This window comes from Diuraphis noxia, unplaced genomic scaffold (genome assembly GCF_037042655.1).
Source record: "Diuraphis noxia isolate RWA-SAM2 unplaced genomic scaffold, SU_Dnox_SAM2 contig0001, whole genome shotgun sequence".
Classification (NCBI taxonomy): domain Eukaryota; kingdom Metazoa; phylum Arthropoda; class Insecta; order Hemiptera; family Aphididae; genus Diuraphis; species Diuraphis noxia.
Genome location: NW_028301711.1, coordinates 71,975,184 through 72,000,413, shown reverse-complemented (window position 1 = coordinate 72,000,413; position 25,230 = coordinate 71,975,184). Strand labels below are relative to the sequence as shown.

Sequence of the window (25,230 nt, the reverse complement as noted above, 5' to 3'; positions counted from 1 at the left end):
CTCGTTACTTAAAAAAAAAAAATATTTATTATTTAGATATTATAACATATCAATTTATGTTTTTATATAGATATTTATCAACGGGTCTTTCATTTCGAAACTTGGCTTTTTCGATGCGAATGGGTGCTTGCACAATAGCTAAAATTATCCATGAGACTTGTCAAGCTATATGGGAAGAACTTGTTAATGAATTTATGCCAGTACCAACAAAAGAACACCTGGAAAAAGTGGCTATTGATTATTATAAACGTTGGGGATTTCCAAATTGCGTTCGGTCAATAGACGGAAAACATTGTCAAATTAAATGTCCTTCCCATTCTGGATCAAGTCACTTCAATTATCTTAAATATTTTTCTTTGATTTTGCAAGGAGTTGCTGATGCTGATAAAAAATTTTTAACAATTGAAGTTGGCGCAAGAGGAAAACAGAGTGATGGTGGAACTTTTGCATCTTCAGAATTATTTTATTTGATAGACAACGATAAATTTAATATGCCTCCAGAAAAAAATTTGCCGGGGACAAATATTAAAGTTCCTCATGTGTTAATTGGCGACGAAGCATATCCGTTAAAGCCATACTTAATGCGTCCATTTCCTTCTCGAGGTTTAAATGCAGCTACAGAAAATTTTAACGATCATTTATCGAGAGCACGCAAATGCATTGAGTGCACTTTTGGTATACTTCGGGCTAAATGGAGACTACTTGGAAAAGACATAGAAGTCAGCTCAAAGAAAGCGATTATCATTATAAAATGTATGTGTATATTACACAATATTATCAGGGAAAAAGATGTAAATAGTGATTTAGATTACTGCAACATTATGCTTGGCACAGAAAATAATTGGGAAAATGAAACAATGGTTCAACGAGCGAGAGGCGCAAATGCTCTTCAAAGAGCCAAAGACATAAGAAATGCGTTCGTAGATTATTTTTTAATATAAATTCAGTAGGTTATTATGTAAAATTGAATATTATATCTATAATATTTTATCTTATTTAATATTTTTATTGTAGTACTGCCAAGTGCCAATACGCTTTAATTATTATTTTTAGTAATATGTGGAATTAAAATATTATTAAAAAAAACAAGTCCAATGTTGTTGGTACATTTATTTTATTTTTTTTTATTGGTGTACAAGAAATTAAGAATAAAAATATATTATATTTAATATTTCTTTTTATATCTTATCTAAGGTTTTGGTGTTAGTACTATTCTAAAAATATAATAATTCTTGTCGTACACCACACCGCACACTTGTACGTACAGTTTAATGTAGTGTTATAGTCTATAGACGTTATAGTGCATAGAATACGTTCGAGTATCCGCCGCAGCAAGTACCAACTACTACCTATTAAACCTACTATAAATATTATTATAGAATTAATAGAATTAAAATAATTAATATTTTTTTCTGCCCCCTTGAGCTTCGACATAACGAGAGTTAATTGTAATTTGTAATATTATACATATTATTTAAAGAAAATGAATATTAGTTTATTATATTATAATATATTATAAAATGTATAATACCAGTCAATCCAGCGATTTCTCCAATTTCTGCCCATATTTTTTTATTTCTTTAACAATTTTTATATCCCGGATGTGTGTCATCCCAAAGACTTGGTTTTGTCTGCACTTCGGAAATTAAAATTTCTCGTGTATTTTGACTTGTCTTCTTGTTCTTCGACATGAGTGATGTTGCTTGTTAACAAGTAAAATAACAACTGTAAACTGATATCAGTATAGTATATTTTCAAGAGCAACGCGCGTCAAAATTCGAACATGTTCGATCTGTGACGCGACGCGACGCTACCGCTCGCAACTGCCGCTCGCCGCTAGTAATCAATGTACACACTCCGGTTTAATTACGTGGGCTTAAATTTTTTTCCTAAAGGTACGTTTTCCCTGCAGCGTCCAGACGCATTGTTGCTAGATACATGCATTTTATTTGTGACTGTTTTCCTACATGCGTTTAACGCAGCGCGTCGGTAAATGTCGCAGTGCATCCGGACGTACTACTAGTCTGGACTAGTACTTCGTTGGAACGTCTTGCGTCAACACACAAAATGTCCAAAAAATTTGTATTTTCCTCAACTGAGGATGAAATTTTAATTGAATTTGTACAACAAAACCGGGAAATTTTTGATAGTGCTCACCCTAAGCACAAAGATTTGCATCACAAAGAAACTATCTGGAAAACTATTTCAGAAAAAGTCGGTAGAACAGGTATATACAAAAATATAATAGTACTAATAACTAGTAATAACTAATTTAATTAATTAAATATGTATTAACTGGATCACTAAATGGATATTATTTATTGTAATTATTTAGCTTTATTATAAAAATATTTTTAGGCTTTTAAATTATGAAAGTTAAAAATGTAAGGTTTTTTTTATAGAGGAAGACTGCAAAAAAAGGTGGAGGAATATCAGGGATACGTATATGAAACAGAAAAAAAAATTGTCAACTGGGTCAGCTACATCTGAAAAAGTCAATAGAACACTGTCACATTTATCATTTATGGATTCTGTGGAATACGAAAGAAAGTAATGAAAATATTTAAATTGTATTTAATAAATAAAGTTTAACATACTGAAATTAAAATTTAAAAATTGTAAGACTACATCAAACGTGGAAAAGCAACTTACTGATAATTCTTTTTCCGCAACTGAAGACGGAGGTGATGGTGAAACTCTATTGGACATAGAAAATGACGAAGACACGTCATTAGAATCCGCAAAAATATCTACAGATTTACCATCATCATACGGAAAAAAACGGATAAGGTCCAAAGAAGATAAAATTAGCCAAATCTTAGCAAAAAGATCGAAAGAGAGGGATGCTATATTGTCTAAAATCCAAGCACAAAATGAAATTTTAGTCTCCGGTATCAGTAATCAGCAAGAGGATAGTGTGGATCTGTTTTTCAAAAGTATTTCCACGACTGTAAAAAAGCTACCACGACATGCAATAAATGAAGCAAAAATGCAAATTTTAAGTTTGGTTAACCAATTAGAGGACAAATATTGCAACATTCAAGAACTGCCTCATGTAAATCAATCTCAATATTATGATTATAATTTTCCACTACAACAGAGGTTCATGGGGCCAAGTTCTTCCCCAACTACTTCATCATCATCGCACGGATTTATGCAATATAATTACGAAGAAGATAATACAAATTAATTGTTACTTACATTTTTAAAATATTTTTTCATAATTTTGAAGCTAACCTTTTTATTTTTATTTTAGATATACAATGTATTAGAAAAGTATGCTATTTTGTTAATTTTGTTGAATTTTAATGATTAATAATTTTTATGCTAGCTCTACACTCTCGCCGAGGCGACGCGAGGCAACGCGAGCACGAGAGTGTAGTCGGTTCACTCGTGTCGTCTCGTCTCGTCTCGCCTTGCCTCGTGCGTGCTCCGTTCGGTGTCGGTTTTTTTGTCGCGAGTCAAAGGACACGTGCCACGAGGCAAGGCTTATCAACTACATTCTCGCGCTGTCTCGTGCTTGTCTGGTTTGAAAACAGCCGTTTAATATTGGTTTATTTATTTATTGTTTAGTCATTTACATGATAAAAATTTTTTTCGTTCAATAATTTATTAAAATGTCTGACTGGACTAACGAAGATACAATTGCATTTATGGAGCTTTATCAAACTAAACCTATTTTATGGGATCCAAAGCATCGTTGGCATAAAGATAAGGCCAAAGTAAATGATGCTTGGGTCGAAATTAGTAATGTGTTCAACAAACCAATTGATGAACTGAAAAATAAAAAAAATTCCATCATGGCAACGTTTCGTGGGCATTTAAGGAGAAAAAAGGCGTCGATCAGATCAGGAGCCGGGCAGGAAGATATTTATAAGCCAATATGGTTTTTATATAATCTAATTGAAAGTTTTATGGGAAATATTAATGATTGCAACGCTACTTTGAACACAGAACAGGTATGTACATATTTGGTGGATCGTGAAGTGATATATAATATATTTTTTTTATTTTTTAATATTATATATTATATATTTATTATATTATTATGTCAATTTTTTTTTTTAATACCATAGATATGTATATAATTTGTCTTATACCTAGACTGACATACCGTCTCCACTTGTAACCTACTGTACAGCAGAGCACCTTTTTTTATATGAATGTCAATAAAACTTTATTTGTTGAGTAAAAATACTTGAAAATTTTTAATACGCTTATGTCAACGTTCCGACAAACGACGTGATACAATTTTTTTTTATTTTGTGTGGTGCACGTGCGCTCTCGTGCTCCATAGCACGAACTGCCACTGGTCTAGGTATAAGACATATTATATATATTATGATAATGGTTAATAACAATTTGAAATTAACATCTTATTAACAATACAATTTTATTCATACAAATATAACTGTATTGAATCGAGTTTATTATTATAATATTACAAAGTTTATTATAGAATTCACTGTTTATAACTGTCTATTATTGAAAAAATATGATGTAAATTCTTCTCGTATCTGGGTTGCATCCATAGGTGATCTTCGAGGTATATGATTAAAGGGTCTTAATGCACCATTTCCTTCGATTTCATTTCTCCAAGAACCTGATTGAATTATTAAACCATTTTCATCACACACGTCCATCGTTCCTGGAGGGTTATATAATGATGCAGAGGTTTCGCTCCTTCTTAAAAAATTATGTAATAGTATGCATGTCATAGTTATAATTGATACTTTTTCGGGTTCTAGTAAGATGGGTTTTTTAAAAATTCTGAATTTAGCCGTTAATATCCCAAACACATTTTCTACTACAACGCGTGAGCTTGATAATCTTTGATTGAATATTCGTTTTGGTGAGCCGACTGCATGGTTTCCAGGATATGGTTTCATTAAATTCGCACTAAGAGCAAATGCCCCATCCCCTAAAAAAACATATGGAATATCTGTACTAGTATTCGAACCATGAAGGGGTGATGGGGTTGGTAAATTGAGGCTATTTGAACAAATTTTTTGCCATAATAACGAATTTTTAAGTACACCGCCATCACTGATTCGCCCTTGACTCCCGATGTCTGCATATATAAAGCGATAATCACTACTGACTAATGCCATTAAAACAATACTGAATGAGTTCTTATAATTATAATATTCTGTTCCTGTATGGGGAGGGGATTGCAAAACAACGTGTTTTCCATCTATTACTCCGATACAATGGGGAAATTTTCTATTGAATCCCTCTTCTACCAACAACCACTCAGCAGCAGAAGATGGCAACTGAAACAAAAATGTATATTATTTTTTTATTTATTCCATCTTAGTATACATATCTCAGTATCTATATTAAAATATAATATTAATATTAAAATTTCAGGCATTTTTGTTTAAAATTAAAAATTTCATTCGATAAAATTTTTTAAATTACGGGTAAAAAAATTTAAAAAAATAATATTTAATTTTAGGGTAATAATTCACAAAATGCACAGGAGATAACGGCAGATGACAATATTAATGAAACAAATTTATCCAACCAAATCGGTCAACAAACTGAAGACGTCAATCAAACACAGCGTCGCCCACCGGTTACACCTCGACGCCGAAGTAATCCTACCGAACTAGAAGAAGCGGGAAAACAAATGAAAAAGGCTTTTAGTACTCTGGAAAGTTGTATAAATAACAGGAAAGAAGAAGACGAGTGCGATCTTTATGCAAAAATTTTCGCCAAAAAATTACGTAAACTACCTGAATGTGAACGTGAAATATTTATGTACGAGATTGATGGAATGTTTATTAATCGTTTACGTCATTGCAACAATCAATCATTGACTTCATGTACCAACCCTTCTTTTACTCCTCCAGTATCAAATCAACCAAAATCAGCTGTTGAAATAGATATACCAAAAAGACCATCGTCTTCTTTAAGTTCTTATTCTGAACCTGAATTGAGAATTTGTAATCGTCCATTAATTCCTCATTACTCTATTTCTCAGCTTCATTCACCAGTAATTCATATTCCGGAAAGAAGTGACACGTGTTCTAACTCTCCGATTTCAAACCTTAGCAACCCAGCGCAACTCTCCATCTCTACGTCAAACACTAATATTTCAAACCAACTAAATGTAACTACATCGAACGCTCCAAATTTAATAGACACTGCTTTTTACGCTGCTCTTGACAATTACAGTGGAGATTATAATTGATATTAATTAATAATTAAAATAAGGCGAAAGTATAAATAAATGTAAAATTATGTTTCAGTTGTGATAAATTTAATGAAAGTTATATTTTTTATTTTTGTTGTTAAAATTTAAAAAGAAAACTAAGTTATGTTTTGTTTTGTTGTTAAAGATATTTAAAAAGTTAAAGTTTTGTTTTTTTTCCTTAAATACTTTTAAAAAGGTTAAGTTTTGTTTCATTTGCATACAATATTATAAATTATTATGCCCGTATAAATTCATAATAAATTGTATATTTCACTCTACTTAGAATATTGTTACCTTTATTTCATCTTTGAGAAGGTCGTTGATTGCAGCACATACTTCTGGAACAATAATTGAAATGATTTGACTGGACACTTTAAACAAAAAATGTAAACTCTTATAACTATCTCCTGTAGCCAAAAATCGTAAAGTGATAGCAAGTCTGGTTTTGGCAGGTATAGGTTCTCTTAATTGAGTGTGTTTTTTAGATATCACAGGTGAAATCTTGTCTAGTATATATGAGAAATCTGATGATGACATTCGTAGGAAATTTTCAAATTCGCCTGAAGGTTCAAAAAGCAATTCTGCTAACATATGATCGGTACTTAGGCTAAAAAATTTTAAAATAAAACATAGATAATGATATATAGAAAAAATTTGGTAAAAAAATAAGGTAAAATTTATCTTGTTCTATTTCGGTGTATTTTTGTCATCCACCATCTCCTTTTTTTCCATGGTTTTTTAATATTTTTTTTTTGGTAAATATTGAGGAAATTATAGTAACTAAAAGCACACAATGCTGCCGCGGCGGTTAACTCGACCACGTCCATTTTGCATAATCGTTAACGCCCAAATGAGTATAAATTTGGAGAGTGTACGTAAAGTTGGTACGAGGCGACACGAGACTACACGAGAGTGTAGAGTGTGCATTCGTGCGCTGCCTCGCCTCGCGTTAACTCGACAAGACTCTCGACAGGGCGACCTCGCGAGAGTGTAGAGGAAGCATTAAACTATATAAGTTCGTATTCAGGTATATTATGAAAGATGATCATATTTTTTTTTTTAATAAACCAAAAGATTATTATTATAGAGTATTAATTGTTCCAATGCTATATAAAGAATTATTTAAACCGATTTCATTAAAATGTACATTTTAGAAAATATAATTTTAAGATATTTTTAAATTATTATATTTAACACAGAAAAACTAAAAACCTTAACATTTATAAATAGTAAAGACTTTGTTGACTTCCTACGTCCTCTGTGAATTATTTTTGTTTTAATAATAATATTATCTACGAGGTACTAAAATATAATTTCTATCAGGCCCGTGCGCAAGGGGGAGGGGGGGGGGTTCAAACCCCCCCCCCCCCATGGCCGAAAAAATCGTGTTTTTCATTTTTGATCTATTACCTATACATCATATTTTCCAATCTTATTTGTAATAAATAATAATGCATAACATAATAGTACAATACTATAATAATATAATATAGTGTTGTCTTCATGTTTGCTGTTTATCGACTTTCGTAATCGTTGCCGTTATCGATAAAATATAATGACAATAAATGTATGAATATAAGTATAGAGCATACATGCCACACAACAATATTTTATTCGACCGCAATTAGTAGAACACGAGATTACACGATAACGGATTTCGGGTATTTTAAAAGTTGTTTATAATCATAGTTCATACACAACGATTGTAAGCTCACAGTGAGACGTTAGTTATAGTAAACACGCCGTTAGAAATAACATCAAAATGGACATTCGAACGTTTTTCAAAAAACCACGGCTAGAAAATGATGAGATAGTAAGTACATTAAAATTAATTATAATTACTAATAATTCAAATAATTTTTAAAAATTAAATTGGACTACTATTATAGTATAGAGGTATGTTTATTTTTCGTGTGTGCTATAGAACATAATATAGTCATCCCGTTCGTGATTTGAAATCTATTGTTAATTGTTGTCGAAATATTTTATATAATACATTTTATTAAATGCAATATTTAAATCTATAAACACAATTATTCAATTAATCTGATTAATTTTTACATTTTATTTACAGGAAAATAGTTTTAATAACCAGTCACAACCAATTGAACCAGCGAGAAATGCATCTCCAGAAACAAATGTATCAGTGTCACTTCCAGAGATTGTGCACCAACATGACATAGGATTATATGTGAATAAACCTGCAACTGAAACTATTGACTTGTTTCCGGGACTTCAAAATTTGATTTGGACTCCTCCAGAAGACTATAAATTTCCTGTTTCCGAAAAAAGAAATTTCAAATTTCAAAGAAGTTGGTTGCTTAAATATAAATGGTTGGCTTATTCAGCAATTATGAATGGCGTATTTTGTAAGTATTGTGTGTTGTTTTCTGTCGGAGGTGGAGGAATTGGACATCAAAAGTTGGGACTGTTAGTTAAAAAACCGTTTACAAACTGGGAAAAAGCTTTAGAATCATTTAGTTACCATAACTCACTAGAGTATCATAAAACTTCATTATTAAAATCAAATATGAGAGCAGAAATTGATAACCAAAACATTTTACCAGTTGATTTACAAATTTCGGAACAACAATTAAATTTCATTAATGAAAGTAAAAAATGTTTGATACCTATAATCGAAACTTTAATATTATGTGGCCGGCAGGGTTTGGCCCTTCGTGGTTCAAATGATTCAGGGAGAATAACCTCCGAAGAACCTTTAACTAACGATGGTAATTTTCGGGCTCTTTTAAGATATCGAGCAAAAACTGACGATCAGCTTAATACTTTTTTGCAAAATTCCTCAAAAAATGCCATGTATATCAGTAACCGTATACAAAACGAATTTATTGTCATATTTCATAATTTAATTCAAAAACAGATTATTGAACGAGTCAATAAATCTCAAGCTTTTTCAGTAACAGCAGATGAAACTGCCGATATTGCTGGCATAGAACAAGTCTCAATATGTGTAAGGTATTTAAATAATGATGACGCTAAATTAAAAATACGTGAAGATTTTTTAAGCTTTGTACCTGTAGCAGATGTAACTGGGAAAGGTTTATCAAATGTTATTTTGGATTTCCTTGAATATTCTGGAATTGACTGTGCGTATTTATTTGGACAAGGGTATGACGGGGCTAGTACTATGAGTGGTGAATTTCACGGAGTTCAAGCGTATATCAGAGAAAAGTATCATTTAGCTCTCTACTCACACTGTGCTGCCCATAGTTTCAATTTGGCAGTTAGTGCCGCATGTAGTATCCCCCAAATTAGAAACTGTCTTGGTACAGTCCAATCTATTTACAACTTCTTTAATACACCAAAACGACAAATTGCACTTCATGATGCAATACAAAATAATGAATTTTTGTTACAAGAAAAGAAAAAAAAACTTAAAAAATACTGCGCAACAAGGTGGGTACAGCAGCATGAATCAATTGGAACCTATATAGATTTACAACTAGCTGTTATTGACGCCTTAGAAAACATTTCAAGTACTTGGACAGATTCAAAAACAACATCCGGATCTTTTCAACTCTTTTCAGCAATAAAAACCTTAGAGTTTCAAGTATCAATTCACGTTTTGCATTCAGTACATGCATTGGCTTTATCATTGAGTAGAGTTTTACAAACAGAAAATCAAGATTTGGTTGAGGCTGTTAAGTTAGCAGATGCAGCAAAACACGAACTTGAAGAAAGAAGACAATATTCTACAGAAAACTTCAACAAAATTTTTGTGACTGTAGAAGATATTTGTAAGAAGTACAATATACCTGTGACTAAACCAAGACTCGTATCACGCCAAACTAACCGTTCTAACATTATAACAGACTCCGTAGCAGATTATTATAAAATTATTATTTACATACCATATCATGATTTATTTATCACTCATCTTCAAGATCGCTTCCTCAAACATCGAAATATTTTGTCCAACTTCTCATGTCTTTTTCCTATTGAAACTAAATCTTTAGACAAAGTTGCTTGTAAAACGTTGTTTGAAACCTACAGTTCAATTTTACACGACGATTCCCCAGAAATTTGGATAAGTGAGGTAGAAATTTGGCGAAGACGACTAGTTGGTAAAAATATTCGAAACGCCCTTGATGCCCTTGATATTTGTAATGCAGATGCATTTCCAAATGTCCATAAAATGTTACGTGTAATGTCAGTTTTGCCTGTGACTACAACGACTAATGAAAGGTCGTTTTCTACATTACGTCGGCTGAAAACTTACCTACGATCAACAATGGGCGAAGATCGCTTAAATGGACTGGCATCATTGAATATACATCGTGATATAAACGTGGACATAAATCAAGCACTGAATCAATTCTTTTCTGTCCCTCGTCGAGTTAATTTATTAAAAAAATGATTTGTATTTTATAGTAGGTATTGTTAAAAAACACATTTAACATAGGTACTTACAAAATTAATAATAAATATAAATATGTTATAATACTATTTGCTGATTATTGATGTATCTATGTTATACATTTTTTTTTTCAAAACACCCCCCATTCTAAAATCCTGCGCACGGGCCTGATTTCTATACTCATATTGTTTATTATTCAGTATTTCCCAAGGAAGCAGTTAAATAATATACAAATAACATATTATATAATATATTACGTATAGATTATAAATATAAAATTTAATTAAAAGTACATTTATAGATTTAAATTGTATAGACAATATTATAAAAGGTACTAAATTAAAAACAAAATAAATATCCTAAAAATTGAAAAACTATGTTATTAACTAATAATTATTATTTTAGCTAGTATTATTCATGTTTGCCACGGTACTGCTCCTTCGTTAACGAAGTAATCTTTGAAAATCTCTCTTACTGCAAGTCCTTCTGAACTCAAAAAACCTCTTTCATGTTCCAATGGCAGCATGTTGTTATCAGGGATAGGTTGTTCTGAATCAAATTGATGGTATACTTTTCCATTTTTTTCTAAGTAGGCATCCCGTAACATGTTATGCAAACAACATGCTACAATTATCAAGTCATCGCATGTACTTGGATTGATATTTATTGGTTGATAGAACACTCTAAAAATTTGGCTCAACAGACCAAACGCATTTTCTGTTACTCGTCTAGCACGACTGAGACGATAATTAAATATAGTTTTTCCACTATCTCTTCTAGCTGATTTTTGTGAAAATGGTCGTAATATATGTTTATGTAATCTAAATGCTTGATCACCAAGTACTACATGAGGTACTACTGAGTTTGAATTGGGAAGTGCACAATCCTCTGGAAATTTGAAAGTACAATTCAAAATTTGTTGTCCCATATTTGATTTTAAAAAAATTCCACTATCCCCTTCTCTTCCAAACGAGCCAACGTCGATCGCGATAAATTTATAGTTCGCATCGACCATTGCCAACAAAACAATGGAAAAATAATCTTTGTAATTAAAATACAAAGAGCCTGAATTATTAGGACATCGGATTCTTACGTGTTTTCCGTCAATCGCAAGTATGCAGTTGGGAAAGTTCCATTTTGTGTAAAATTCATTAGCTTTAACTTTGTAGTCGATAGTAGTTGGATTTGGTAAAAATAATGGCATTAACATTTGTTTTAATGCTGTCAATGTTTCTTTTACTATCACGCTAATATAGCTGTAAGAAATTCGGAAAGCAAACGATAAAGACCGAAAAGATTCACCTGTAGCTAAATATCTGAAATATAAATTTAAAAAAAAATAATAATTTTGGTTAAGTAATACGTAATATTATGTGATATAATATATTATATTAATCTATTATAAAATTATCCAGACTGTCAAGAATCACTATTCCTATACAATGATTAATCATTATTAAAGTTTTAAATTATTAATTACAAAATTAATTTTGCATATTTATCTACTAGCTACTTGTATTAATACATTAAAATTTTTTTTTTTTTTAAATGGCAGTCAAGTGGATAACGCTCTGCAGTACAGTAGATTTTGACACGTTTCATAAAAATTTGAACTTTAAAAGCATAAAAAAAAATTGTGACTAACGATTTTGATTTTTTTTAACTAAAATAAGAACAAATTATAAGGAACCTTGTATTTAATTTTCAAGTTTTTTTACCGACATTTCAAAGAAAAATCTTAAATTTTATAGTTGTCTTTAAATAGCTTAAAAAAAGCCAGAATATTTTGAAAATTAAATCGTGTATAGAATAGATAACGCTAATATAAACATAGTGAAAATTTTAAGTATTTAAGTTATAACGGACGACAGTAAAGTTTAATGTTTTCACTTTTCTGGTGCATTATACAGCTTTTCTTTATTCAGGTATGTCATTTTGAACTTGTCGTTACAATATTATGTAAAATAAAAGTGTTTTAAAATATCTTAAAAAATAGTATTCAAATAGGTAAAATTACTATCAAAATCTTTTTTTAAATTTATTTAAGTAATACTTTTAAATCGTATTTGAGACAAAGTTTACACTACTTTTTTAATATCAACTACCTAACTAACTATTATTTTTCTTTTATTATTTATTGCATTATTTAATAAAATTTATCACCAGTTTGCATTTCAATTTTATATGCTTATTGCTTTTGTAGTTTCTTGATTGGCGGTTGACGGCTGTTGTAGTGATGGTTAAAAATAAAAATTTGAAACTAACCTGATAAATATTAATTTGAATCATTTTTGTTTCAGATAAAATGGATGCACAATAACTTTGTATCTTTGTAAAATACTATTTAATACATATAACTTTTTAAAAAATAATAATAATTTTAGTTGTATAAGGTAGGTTGACCACATACTCAATTATAGCTTTTTAATATCATAAACAAAATATTAATAATAATTTAGGTAATTATTAGCTGGGCCTAAGGATTATTTAAAATGTTTTGAAGATGATTGAATATTTTGTATTTTCTCTAGTACCATCCATGAGTAATATATATCGACAAATTAATATTAGAATAAATATATTTTTTACTTAAAAGTTATATTAAATTTATGATCATATAAACTCTAATATTCTATTACAACTAGGAATGTACGGATACTACGATGTACTAATAATTACCAATAGTAAAATATGACCCTACTTACTACTAGCGCCTTAAGCGTGTGGTGAAAATATGAACTACTGAATGGTAACACAATCTGACCGAGTGGCGGGCCAGCGACAGCTAACCTGTATATCTTCAACCGTGGTTTATATGATGGTTTATCGACCCGATAGCAAGCCTTATCGTGCTGTTTTTATAGATCGTTTATGCAACCAGGCATAGGAATGATTGGTGATGTACGATGTACGTATTATACGTTGAAGCCAACATATGTGCAAGAGAGACAGACTGAGTTGCGGTTTTATCAGTGACTTTATATAAAAATTTTGGTTTTGCTTTAGATAAGACTACTGATAATAAAACGTGAACAGCACGGATATAGATACTATGGTTGCACAACGGCCTATATTGAATCACAGCGCTGAGCGGCCCCGAATGTTCTTATCAAATCTAACAAAAAGTTACATACAAGCGCCCTCTACAACCATATTATTATAGTTGAACTCTTATACCATGTAACCATAATAATATTCAAAAAATAAATAGGTAAATAATAAATATAATAAATTCTTTATTTTATTTTAATTTTTAAAATATGATAATAATTGTTTTTCTTATTTGTTACGTAAAAATGTAAAATCTTAAAAAAGCAAGTGACATAAACATTGATGTACATTATTTAATAATTATACATTATAGTGATATTTTTTTATATATTATTATTATTATTTTATTTTTATTTAACGTTCAACTTATGTTAATAATATTTTAATGTAATAAGTAAAAAAAAAATATTAAAAACATTTCATACCGTGTACTTATTTACTCCTTCACCACTTGTCCATGTACTAACAATATCAGACTGATTAAAATGTGTTGCACAAACACGATCACTTTTTTTCAATTGTATACCTAAAGATGCTGCCCATAACATTTTTTTAAATCCATCTTTTGGTACACCAAAAGTTGGTTTTAAAATATTATGAGGTTCACGCACACAACAATTTTTTGGCATTTTATTAATTATATAAACACTAGGAATATAAAAATACAGAATACTGCAGAATATTAGTACTCAATACTTAAAATATCAGATTAACATAATTATTAAGTTAATAATATTGATGTTCATAATCTACATCACAAGATTTACAAGCACATTTATAATTTATTAATTGCATATAAACATAAAATTGCGGGAAATACTTAAATATTATCAAATTATAAAATATGATAAATTATTTAATAGTTACATGGTAAACAATCCTTGTTTTATGACCATGGATTATTTATTACAATACTATATTTATATGATTTTGAAAATCGCGGGTATCGTATAATTATGGTAACATGGTAATAATAATAATGACTGTAGAGGGCGCTTATATGTAACTTTTTGTCAGATTTGATAAGAACATTCACGGCCGTCACATCCGTGCTCGTTGTGCAACCATAGTATCTATATCCGTGGTGAACAGTATACACCACGGTTTAAGATATCTTAAACCGTGGTATACATCATAAAAGTATTACGATTAATATTAGGGCACTATAGAACATAGGTATATTACGCCGCCATTTTGCGACTCATTTATCTCTTATCATTATAATTTTCTCATGTTTACAATGCGAATTTAATCTTACGTATTGTTTTTATGGAAGTTTTCTGTTTAAAATTATACTTCTAGATAATTATTAAATGAAACATTAAATATTATACTCACAAAAACTATATAGCATGCAACAATCTACCAAATTATGAAAAGTGTTTGCCGTGACTTCAAGTATTATGTAAGTAGATATTCAATTACATTATGATTATTGACACTTATAACTAAAAATGTGTTTACTTTATTAACTATTTTTTTAAAACATTGCTAAATACTCTCATTACCTAACTAAAATATGCATTTAATTTGCATTTACAGCTAGTCAACTTACATAGTTAAATTCACTACTACCCTAACCGAAGACAGAATATAATAAACAAAGTATGTTATAAAATGTTGCATTAGAAATAAAATTTACCTTTTATGGTAACATCTATTTTTCAGATGAATAATATTCAAACTGATAATGCAGATGGAACATTTGTTTACTATAATGACTTAAATATGGAGAGAAATAAAGAGCTTCTACTTACTCTACGACAAGAAAATGAACAACTTCATAAAAAATTTAATATATTAAATGAAGCAATTGATGTTCTCAAACACAATAACAGTGAAGAGAAAATTACTTGTTATGATGAGGTGGATTTTAATAAGTAATTAGAACTTAGCGGTGTTGTAAAATATTTGAGTAAAAGTATTGAATTACTTTTTTTAAATATTAAATACTAAAATACTTTTTTAAATTGTTTTAATAGTATGTATTTAAATTCAAGTGTAGATTATTATAATATACTAAATTCAGTCTTATAAAAGCATTCAAATACAGATATAGATATTGACTTTTAAAAGTATTTGAATACTTTAACACAAGTACTATACAAGACAGATACATAGGGTACATATATTATAATTTATTAGGTGTATAATCAGTCTATTTTTTTTTATAAGCAAACATAAACAAATATTGATATAATATAACATTCTTATAATAAACAAATAGATAAACAAGTAATAATATATAACATGGAATATAATGAATAAATAATATTTAATATTTATGCTACTTTTTTTTTTTTGGCAGACGCTATACCATACATATTCTTCCTTTTTTTACAGTCAACTGAAAAATTTACTGCAGTATACGATCGTATACAAAAAAAAACGTTCAACAATTCTTTGTTTCATATTGCAACCTTTAGAGCACAATGGGAAAATTATATCAATATCTGATATAATTTTTTTTTATAAGCTCAGTACATGAATTTCTTAAAATAAAAATTTTATATTTACTATATAAAATTTCACAATGTAAAATAAGCAACAATAAATTTGTACAAGGCACTTTTAATCCTCCCTGATTCAATGTGTTACTAAAGAATTTAATTGCACCATAAAATTGGTTATCAGGTCAATTATCCTGGAGAAATACACAACAATCATTACAACCAACTCCTAATAAATGATTTGTAATGCTTCCTCCTAAATGGTATAAATGATTCAATTCATATATTTCAAACTGGGAAATCAATTTACTTTTATGTAATGTGATAAATATTTTTGATGGAATGTTATACAAATTGTCCACAGAAGATTATAAATTATTGCTTTCACATTGTGAATCATTAGTTTGTACAGTTTTTTTAAAAAAAATCAATTAGAAAAATATCATTATCATTACAATAATTACTTCACAGCTAATTCAATAGAGCAGCAGCAGTTTTCAAAGAGAAAAATCTAATTGCAGCACCAACGTGCATTTTCTCAAAATTACTTGGCCACATATCTTCTCGCTTTAGGTGATGCAATGATCTTAGTTCTTTGTTTGAATTTATTTCATATTCCCACAGTGGAACTACAAAACTTCCTTTCACTACTTGAGAGGACAGACCCTCATTTTCACAATATTCTTTTGGTAAAATTATATCATTTTTCAATAAAGAACTTTTTAAGTTCTTCAGAAGATGGCAGATGTCAGGCATCATAATTAATATATTATTATGATTGTTAAAGTCAAATGTATTTTTTCGAATGCCATCTTTCTTCATTTTAACATCTAATGAACTCCACAAGGCTCTATTGGTGTTTCCCATATCAGATGACAAAGTTAAAACATGTATTCCACAGCATTCAACAGTTTCAATACACTGTTGAATGAATTGTTTAAATGATTGATTATCTAAGGAGCTATCGGTTAAATGGCAACCAATAACCTGCTTCCATTTGTTTTTAAGTCCTCTTATAATTACTAGTAGAAGTTTACCAAGGGTAATAAATCCAAATGTTTCTGTACTATTTTTGTCATAACTAAGTTGCTTACTTACTGCCATCTCGTCAACACTCATGACACAGAAACGGTCATTACTGTCCATTGATTGAACTTTATGCTTGAGTAACTCTAGTACATCGTGAAAAATACCAAATTTTAATTTAAATTCACGAAGCCGTTTGGTTAATGTACTATAAGCAGGAATAGGGTAATTTGTATCTCGTAGATACTTGTATCCATTAACTCCCAGGGCAAATCTTAACTTTAACCCTTTAATGATTGTTTCCTTTGACCATTCTCGTGGAGTTTTTTTGGTAGCGCAACCTGATCATCATTGAGAAAAGAATGTAGTGTAGCATCTTTTTCTTCAATTATATTTTTTAAATTTGTGTTTTCCATCTGGAGACGTGCAATTTCATCATTCTATTTCAAAACAAATATGAACATTGTATATTACAGATTTGGTATCGGTTTATACATAGTAAACTTATAATGAGTAATTTATAATACACTAATGCATGACTATTATTTATTTAATTTAAAATAACAAATACCTAGCTTAAAATAGATTTATTTAAGAATTAAATGTATCTAATAAATACCACTTCGGTATCACTTTAAACTAACATTACATCAATTGGGAGTGTGATAATGATAAAATATAAGACCTGAAAATCTAAATTCTTAATATTTCTTTCAGAAAATAATAAGAAAAGTAATAAAAATTATAACCATATAAATAGGAAAAAATTAATTTAGCCACACTAAAAAAAATATTCTAATTTAAAATTTATTCTAGTTACAGAAATCATTTTTGATTTTGATTAATATACTTAAGCAGTAATGCGGTACCTATTTTTAAAATTGTTCATTACTTACAACAGAATTGTCAGTTTTTTTAACACAATCTGATTGACTCAATGGCATAGTTGGTGTGGTTGATATGTTAGTTGTTTCCATTACAGTATTCTAAAAATTAATTATTATAATTTGTAAAGTACTGATGATGATAAAACATAAGATCTGAAAAACTGTACTTTTAATGTAATTTTCAGTAAAAAAAACTGATATGTACTATAGCAGTTGTGACAATGAAAATAAGAAAAAATGATTTTAGCCATACTAAAAAAATATTCTTACATACCTACCTACTTAACCAGTATATTTAAAATAATTTATTACTTACATCAGAAATGTGAGTTATGTTAACCAAAGCAACTGGTTGACTCAACAAATTAGTTTTTGTGGATGAAATGTTAGTTACTTCCATTACAGTATTCTGAAAAATAAGAGTTGCCTATTATAATTTGGAGTAGGTACTGATGATGATAAAATATGAGATCTGAAAAACTGAACTTTCAGTAAATAATTAACACCTAATAAGTACTTAAACAGTTAAAACCACAAAAATTGCAAAAAAATAATATTTTAGCCTATAAGAGAGAATAAACTTTTTTTTATTAAATTTGAGATACAATTAACTCAAATGTTTATTATTTAACATAAAAATGTCACTATTGTTAATATCACAACTTATTTTTAACAAAATATTCTATAAAATGTTTAATATTAAAGTATAAGGTTTTGGTACCTATGTAATAACATGCCAAGTGTGTTATAAGTTATAAGTTAGTTGTCAATATTTTGTATGAATCATAATATGCATAATGATTAAAAAAAGTCAAAAAATTATATGTATGAATATTAAATACCTTATAAACAGATTTCCTATTTGTGTCAAGTCTAGCAGGTGGATTTGGCACATCAAAGAGAGTTGGTATGGCGTTAGGTTTAAGTTTGACAATCCCATCTTGGCGATGCAACTCAAACTGACTTTTTTCAAAGTGGATCTAAATTCAAAAATATATAGGTAACTATAATGATTATAAATTGTTATTAAGTAGAAATTTAACTAAATACAATTAACTATACTGTACTATATCAGGAATAGATTACAAAATATATAATTAACTACTAACTAACTCAAAATATTAACTACTTTGTTATATTATAGTACCTATTCATTTTATAACTACTCAATATTTATATTTTAGACATAATTACTTCACATAGTTCTGAATGAGTTGTTGGTATCCAGTTATCTCGTCTACAATTCTGAATCTATTTGTCCTTTCTGGTTTATTCTCGTGGAAAACGGAATAATTTAATTTTGTTTTTCCAGGAATTACTACAATTTGGAGCAGTACATGCTCCCATAATAACTATATTTGGAGTTCAAATGTTTAAGAATAGATAAATAATGTAAGTGAATAATATATTTATCTCTGAGCTGCACATACAATACAATAAACCACACAATACTACAAAGTAAAAGAACAGAACGATGGCCTAAGAAAAATAACGTGAAGTATGCCCGCGTTTATTTTATATTTTTATCATTGTTGATATTAATAAATAAGTCGCAAAATGTCGGCGTAGCATACCCATGTTCTATAGAGCCTTAATTAATATGATTGTTGATATTTTAAATAAATTATTATAATTATAATGCAAAATAAATTATAATATTATATTACTACCTATATTATTCGAAATTAAATTACTATTCTTGTCTTCACTGTAATGTAGGTTAACGAAAGGTTTATAATCTACATTGATTAATATACATACTCTAGAAACAATATTTGTATTACAAAGATTTTTTGTTTGAGCCATATTGGGTATAAACTAAATTAGTAGCGAAAGTTCGAAATATATTTACTGTACAACTACTAATCGTATATGTGTGTGTATTAACTTATTAAAAAAATATAACAAAAGACTCATTAAAAATCAAGAACAATGGAAGTGCCAAATCATTACAAAGTTGAAAAAAAACAGTAGGTATCTACATTTAATTTTGTAAAATCATTTAAAAATTAAAAAATACTATTACCCAGCTTTGGTCTAAACAATGATTAATTTATAATATACGAGTAGACATAAACCTGACTGTATAATATTATGATCTGTATACCTTTAACAAATAAGAACAGTTAGCAGATATTTTATTTTTTCTTTGCAAGTCAGCAACCAAATTATTTAAAGTATCCACTTTTAATTGGAGCCGGAGATTTTTCTGTTTGAGCAACTTTATGTTTTTATGTTTATTTTGAGTAGAGTACGCTGATATGTATTCCAAAATAATTTTCTTTTTCGAGGTGTCTCCAAATCTTCTTCTTTAAAATCACCGCTGTACCGCATCAGTTTTCTTTTTCTAAAAAAATATACATTTATGTGTACCATAATTCATGTGCCTATGTCCTAGCTAGTGCGGATTCAAGAAACAATGCATTGAAATGATCAGAAACAGTATTTTATATTAGCAATAGTATAAGCCCATAGGCAACATATCCATTGGCGGAGATTAGGGAGGGGGCTTAGCCCCGCCAAAACAGATTGAAAGCCCCCCCACCCCAAAAGTATTAAACATTTTTCATAGTTATAGTATAAAATATCCGCCTATGAACATATCTCAGTATATAATAAGTACCAGTTTAATTTTAACTGTTTATAATTATAATAGTTACCTTAAAGGAGTACTGCTTTTAGTAGGCATCGATTCAAAATCGTTTTTTGTAGATAAAGCCTCTTCAATGTAAATATCTGGCAATTTTTCATGTACTGTTAACATTTTCAAAATTTTAAATTACATTGGTTTGTAATAATACAATTCAAATATATGTTTACCTAACAAGACAGTAGGCTGATCCAAAAATTCATCTCCAACTGATGTCATTGGTGATGTATGCTTACAATAACTATGTTCAAGTTCTATTCATTAATGTAAATAAAATATAGCAACCTTAATAACTCTATGTAATGAAAATTAAATAACTACTATATGTTTACCTATTGTCGCAATAGAAACGGCAGTAGCCTGATACAATATCTCATTAAGCACTTGTATAATCAGAAATCTTGAAATGTCTACTACAAATTCTTGTATGGATAGATGGGTAAAATAAATACTTTTTATTTAATGCTGCCACCAATTTGTCGCTTAAATCCTTTTGTTTAGGAAACCTATTTGTAAATAGAAAATATAAAATATTACACTTGTGTTATATTTATTAAATAACAAGAAATATTTTTCAGTATTGAATAACAATGTACATACTTATGTAATTACTAATTTTAGTCCCGAATTCATATTCACGTTGGGAACAGCAACCGGTAACACAACACTTTTCTACCATTGTGGTAATGTCGTAAAGTGTTGTTTCCAACTTATATTAAATTAAAAACAAAAATTACAACGAACATGTTACGTTTATATAATTATATTATACGTATATGCGTAACACGGATTTACACGGTTTGCTTATAATATAATTAATATTTAATACCTATACGATCCTCCCAACTAGCACAGAATAAAACGGAATGGACACTGATAACAAAATGTTATACATTGGCAGCATAGGACAAAAATGAAATCAGTCAGCCATTTTATTTTAGGTACAATAGGAAGTTAGTAACATTTAATTCCATCATGAAACGGTAGTAATATTCTTTATAAGTTACCGCGGTTTTTCAAATGTTACGAGCGTAGTACCAGTTTTATTCTGTGGTCCAAACTTTAGGTCCAAATAGCGTTTGAAATTTTGGGAGCTTATAGATTTACAGGTCTTATACTATAGTAACTAGTAAGACCATGTGTAAGAGCCAAGAGGGAATATAAATTGAGTTTTTGTAAAAATATTACAATTGTATTTGTAAATTTACTACAACAATGATTTGTATTTTATACTTTTATAGTATCATATGAATATACTTACAAAATTAATATAAGTACCTGTATCATACTATATATTTCTCTGTAATATATAGAAAATAAAATCTATTCACGGGTAAAAACTTCTTGGTACACAGTTTGGTAGATAACATATTAAACAATTAATACCATGATTGATAATTGTCTTTAATTACCACTTTAATAAATAAAGAATTTTAAAAATTGACTAGACAATAAAACACATAATTCATTGAGTAATGAAGATACAAACTTTGTGTACGATTTATTTGTATACTAACATGAACACAATTATAAACAAAATATCAAGAAATAAAAAATTATAAATCAATACATAGGTTACCTATGATAGGTAAAATAATATAATGCCCAAATATTACAATTAAAATACAATACAATTTTGGACAGTACCTACTTATTGTTACTATTTATTTTTTTAGGTACTATAATATATAGAAATTAATAAAAACATAATGATAAATTATACATTAAAGGTGGGATAAAATACCTAACTTTAGGTTTTTTCTAGTTGTCGATAACATAGTTTTATTTAAGTTTTTAATTGTATGAAATATTCTTAAACGGATATAAAGTTTTATGAAAAATTCAATATCAAATTTAAGACAAGGATGATTTAGAGGCACATTGTCTAATAGATTTTTAAGTATTTTTCCAACATTGTCTTCTACTGCTAATAGCGGAAAATTGTTTATAAAAATATTATCTAAATTATTTATATAATTCAGAAACTGATCAGACGGTACATTTAATTTTCCAAAAGTGGAATTAACTTCACAATTTGTATATGCTTTAAAGTATATAAATAAAAGTGATTGGTCTAATTGGTTTTGATTTGTAATATAATTTAAACACATGTCACAACTATGTCTTTCCATAATTTTTTTAATAAAATAGCCACAAACATAGGCAAGTGCATTTTTCTCTGGAAAGCATAGCTCTCGGTAGTCAACAGTTCCAACTTTTAAATTTGAAAACTTAAAAGGAGTTTTTTTCTGGAAATAGTGCATGTCCATTATTTAAGGGAGGTGAAATATCTCCAATATTAGTCAAAATGTCGTTCAAGTCATCCAAACAATTAGATCCACTTGAATGTTTAAAATAGTTCATACAAAATATTTTCTTAAAATTCCAGAAAAATTGTATGGGGGTTGGGTTAACACAATTTCCATTTAAGTTACGGAAATTTCCAAAAAGGTTGCATTAGAAATAAAATTTACCTTTTATGGTAACATCTATTTTTCAGATGAATAATATTCAAACTGATAATGCAGATGGAACATTTGTTTACTATAATGACTTAAATATGGAGAGAAATAAAGAGCTTCTACTTACTCTACGACAAGAAAATGAACAACTTCATAAAAAATTTAATATATTAAATGAAGCAATTGATGTTCTCAAACACAATAACAGTGAAGAGAAAATTACTTGTTATGATGAGGTGGATTTTAATAAGTAATTAGAACTTAGCGGTGTTGTAAAATATTTGAGTAAAAGTATTGAATTACTTTTTTTAAATATTAAATACTAAAATACTTTTTTAAATTGTTTTAATAGTATGTATTTAAATTCAAGTGTAGATTATTATAATATACTAAATTCAGTCTTATAAAAGCATTCAAATACAGATATAGATATTGACTTTTAAAAGTATTTGAATACTTTAACACAAGTACTATACAAGACAGATACATAGGGTACATATATTATAATTTATTAGGTGTATAATCAGTCTATTTTTTTTTATAAGCAAACATAAACAAATATTGATATAATATAACATTCTTATAATAAACAAATAGATAAACAAGTAATAATATATAACATGGAATATAATGAATAAATAATATTTAATATTTATGCTACTTTTTTTTTTTTGGCAGACGCTATACCATACATATTCTTCCTTTTTTTACAGTCAACTGAAAAATTTACTGCAGTATACGATCGTATACAAAAAAAAACGTTCAACAATTCTTTGTTTTATATTGCAACCTTTAGAGCACAATGGGAAAATTATATCAATATCTGATATAATTTTTTTTTATAAGCTCAGTACATGAATTTCTTAAAATAAAAATTTTATATTTACTATATAAAATTTCACAATGTAAAATAAGCAACAATAAATTTGTACAAGGCACTTTTAATCCTCCCTGATTCAATGTGTTACTAAAGAATTTAATTGCACCATAAAATTGGTTATCAGGTCAATTATCCTGGAGAAATACACAACAATCATTACAACCAACTCCTAATAAATGATTTGTAATGCTTCCTCCTAAATGGTATAAATGATTCAATTCATATATTTCAAACTGGGAAATCAATTTACTTTTATGTAATGTGATAAATATTTTTGATGGAATGTTATACAAATTGTCCACAGAAGAATATAAATTATTGCTTTCACATTGTGAATCATTAGTTTGTACAGTTTTTTTAAAAAAAATCAATTAGAAAAATATCATTATCATTACAATAATTACTTCACAGCTAATTCAATAGAGCAGCAGCAGTTTTCAAAGAGAAAAATCTAATTGCAGCACCAACGTGCATTTTCTCAAAATTACTTGGCCACATATCTTCTCGCTTTAGGTGATGCAATGATCTTAGTTCTTTGTTTGAATTTATTTCATATTCCCACAGTGGAACTACAAAACTTCCTTTCACTACTTGAGAGGACAGACCCTCATTTTCACAATATTCTTTTGGTAAAATTATATCATTTTTCAATAAAGAACTTTTTAAGTTCTTCAGAAGATGGCAGATGTCAGGCATCATAATTAATATATTATTATGATTGTTAAAGTCAAATGTATTTTTTCGAATGCCATCTTTCTTCATTTTAACATCTAATGAACTCCACAAGGCTCTATTGGTGTTTCCCATATCAGATGACAAAGTTAAAACATGTATTCCACAGCATTCAACAGTTTCAATACACTGTTGAATGAATTGTTTAAATGATTGATTATCTAAGGAGCTATCGGTTAAATGGCAACCAATAACCTGCTTCCATTTGTTTTTAAGTCCTCTTATAATTACTAGTAGAAGTTTACCAAGGGTAATAAATCCAAATGTTTCTGTACTATTTTTGTCATAACTAAGTTGCTTACTTACTGCCATCTCGTCAACACTCATGACACAGAAACGGTCATTACTGTCCATTGATTGAACTTTATGCTTGAGTAACTCTAGTACATCGTGAAAAATACCAAATTTTAATTTAAATTCACGAAGCCGTTTGGTTAATGTACTATAAGCAGGAATAGGGTAATTTGTATCTCGTAGATACTTGTATCCATTAACTCCCAGGGCAAATCTTAACT

General features: G+C 28.7%; 4 protein-coding genes across 4 annotated transcripts; 3 read left to right on the top strand and 1 right to left on the bottom strand.

The window, feature by feature from the left end:
- The first annotated feature begins 2,067 nt into the window (after window positions 1–2,067).
- On the top strand, window positions 2,068–2,554 carry LOC149061600 (transcription factor Adf-1-like). Its single transcript, XM_089215050.1, has 2 exons — window positions 2,068–2,227; window positions 2,403–2,554. The coding sequence occupies exons 1-2, from the start codon at window positions 2,068–2,070 to the stop codon at window positions 2,552–2,554; spliced, it is 312 nt and encodes a 103-aa protein (XP_089071176.1).
- A 1,063-nt stretch (window positions 2,555–3,617) lies between these two features.
- LOC149061599 (uncharacterized) lies at window positions 3,618–6,196 on the top strand. Its single transcript, XM_089221394.1, has 2 exons — window positions 3,618–3,959; window positions 5,459–6,196. Exons 1-2 carry the CDS (start codon window positions 3,618–3,620, stop codon window positions 6,194–6,196), a joined length of 1,080 nt encoding a protein of 359 aa, XP_089077520.1.
- A 1,765-nt stretch (window positions 6,197–7,961) lies between these two features.
- Window positions 7,962–10,577, top strand: LOC107172637 (52 kDa repressor of the inhibitor of the protein kinase-like). Its single transcript, XM_089215048.1, has 4 exons — window positions 7,962–8,012; window positions 8,274–9,486; window positions 9,685–9,957; window positions 10,105–10,577. Exons 1-4 carry the CDS (start codon window positions 7,962–7,964, stop codon window positions 10,575–10,577), a joined length of 2,010 nt encoding a protein of 669 aa, XP_089071174.1.
- A 6,808-nt stretch (window positions 10,578–17,385) lies between these two features.
- LOC149061598 (uncharacterized) lies at window positions 17,386–20,860 on the bottom strand. The gene is made up of 7 exons (XM_089215047.1): window positions 20,812–20,860; window positions 20,652–20,745; window positions 20,099–20,300; window positions 18,834–18,971; window positions 18,308–18,400; window positions 18,001–18,090; window positions 17,386–17,544 (listed from the first exon to the last, which is right to left on the bottom strand). The coding sequence occupies exons 1-7, from the start codon at window positions 20,858–20,860 to the stop codon at window positions 17,386–17,388; spliced, it is 825 nt and encodes a 274-aa protein (XP_089071173.1).
- Between the last annotated feature and the right edge of the window lie 4,370 nt (window positions 20,861–25,230).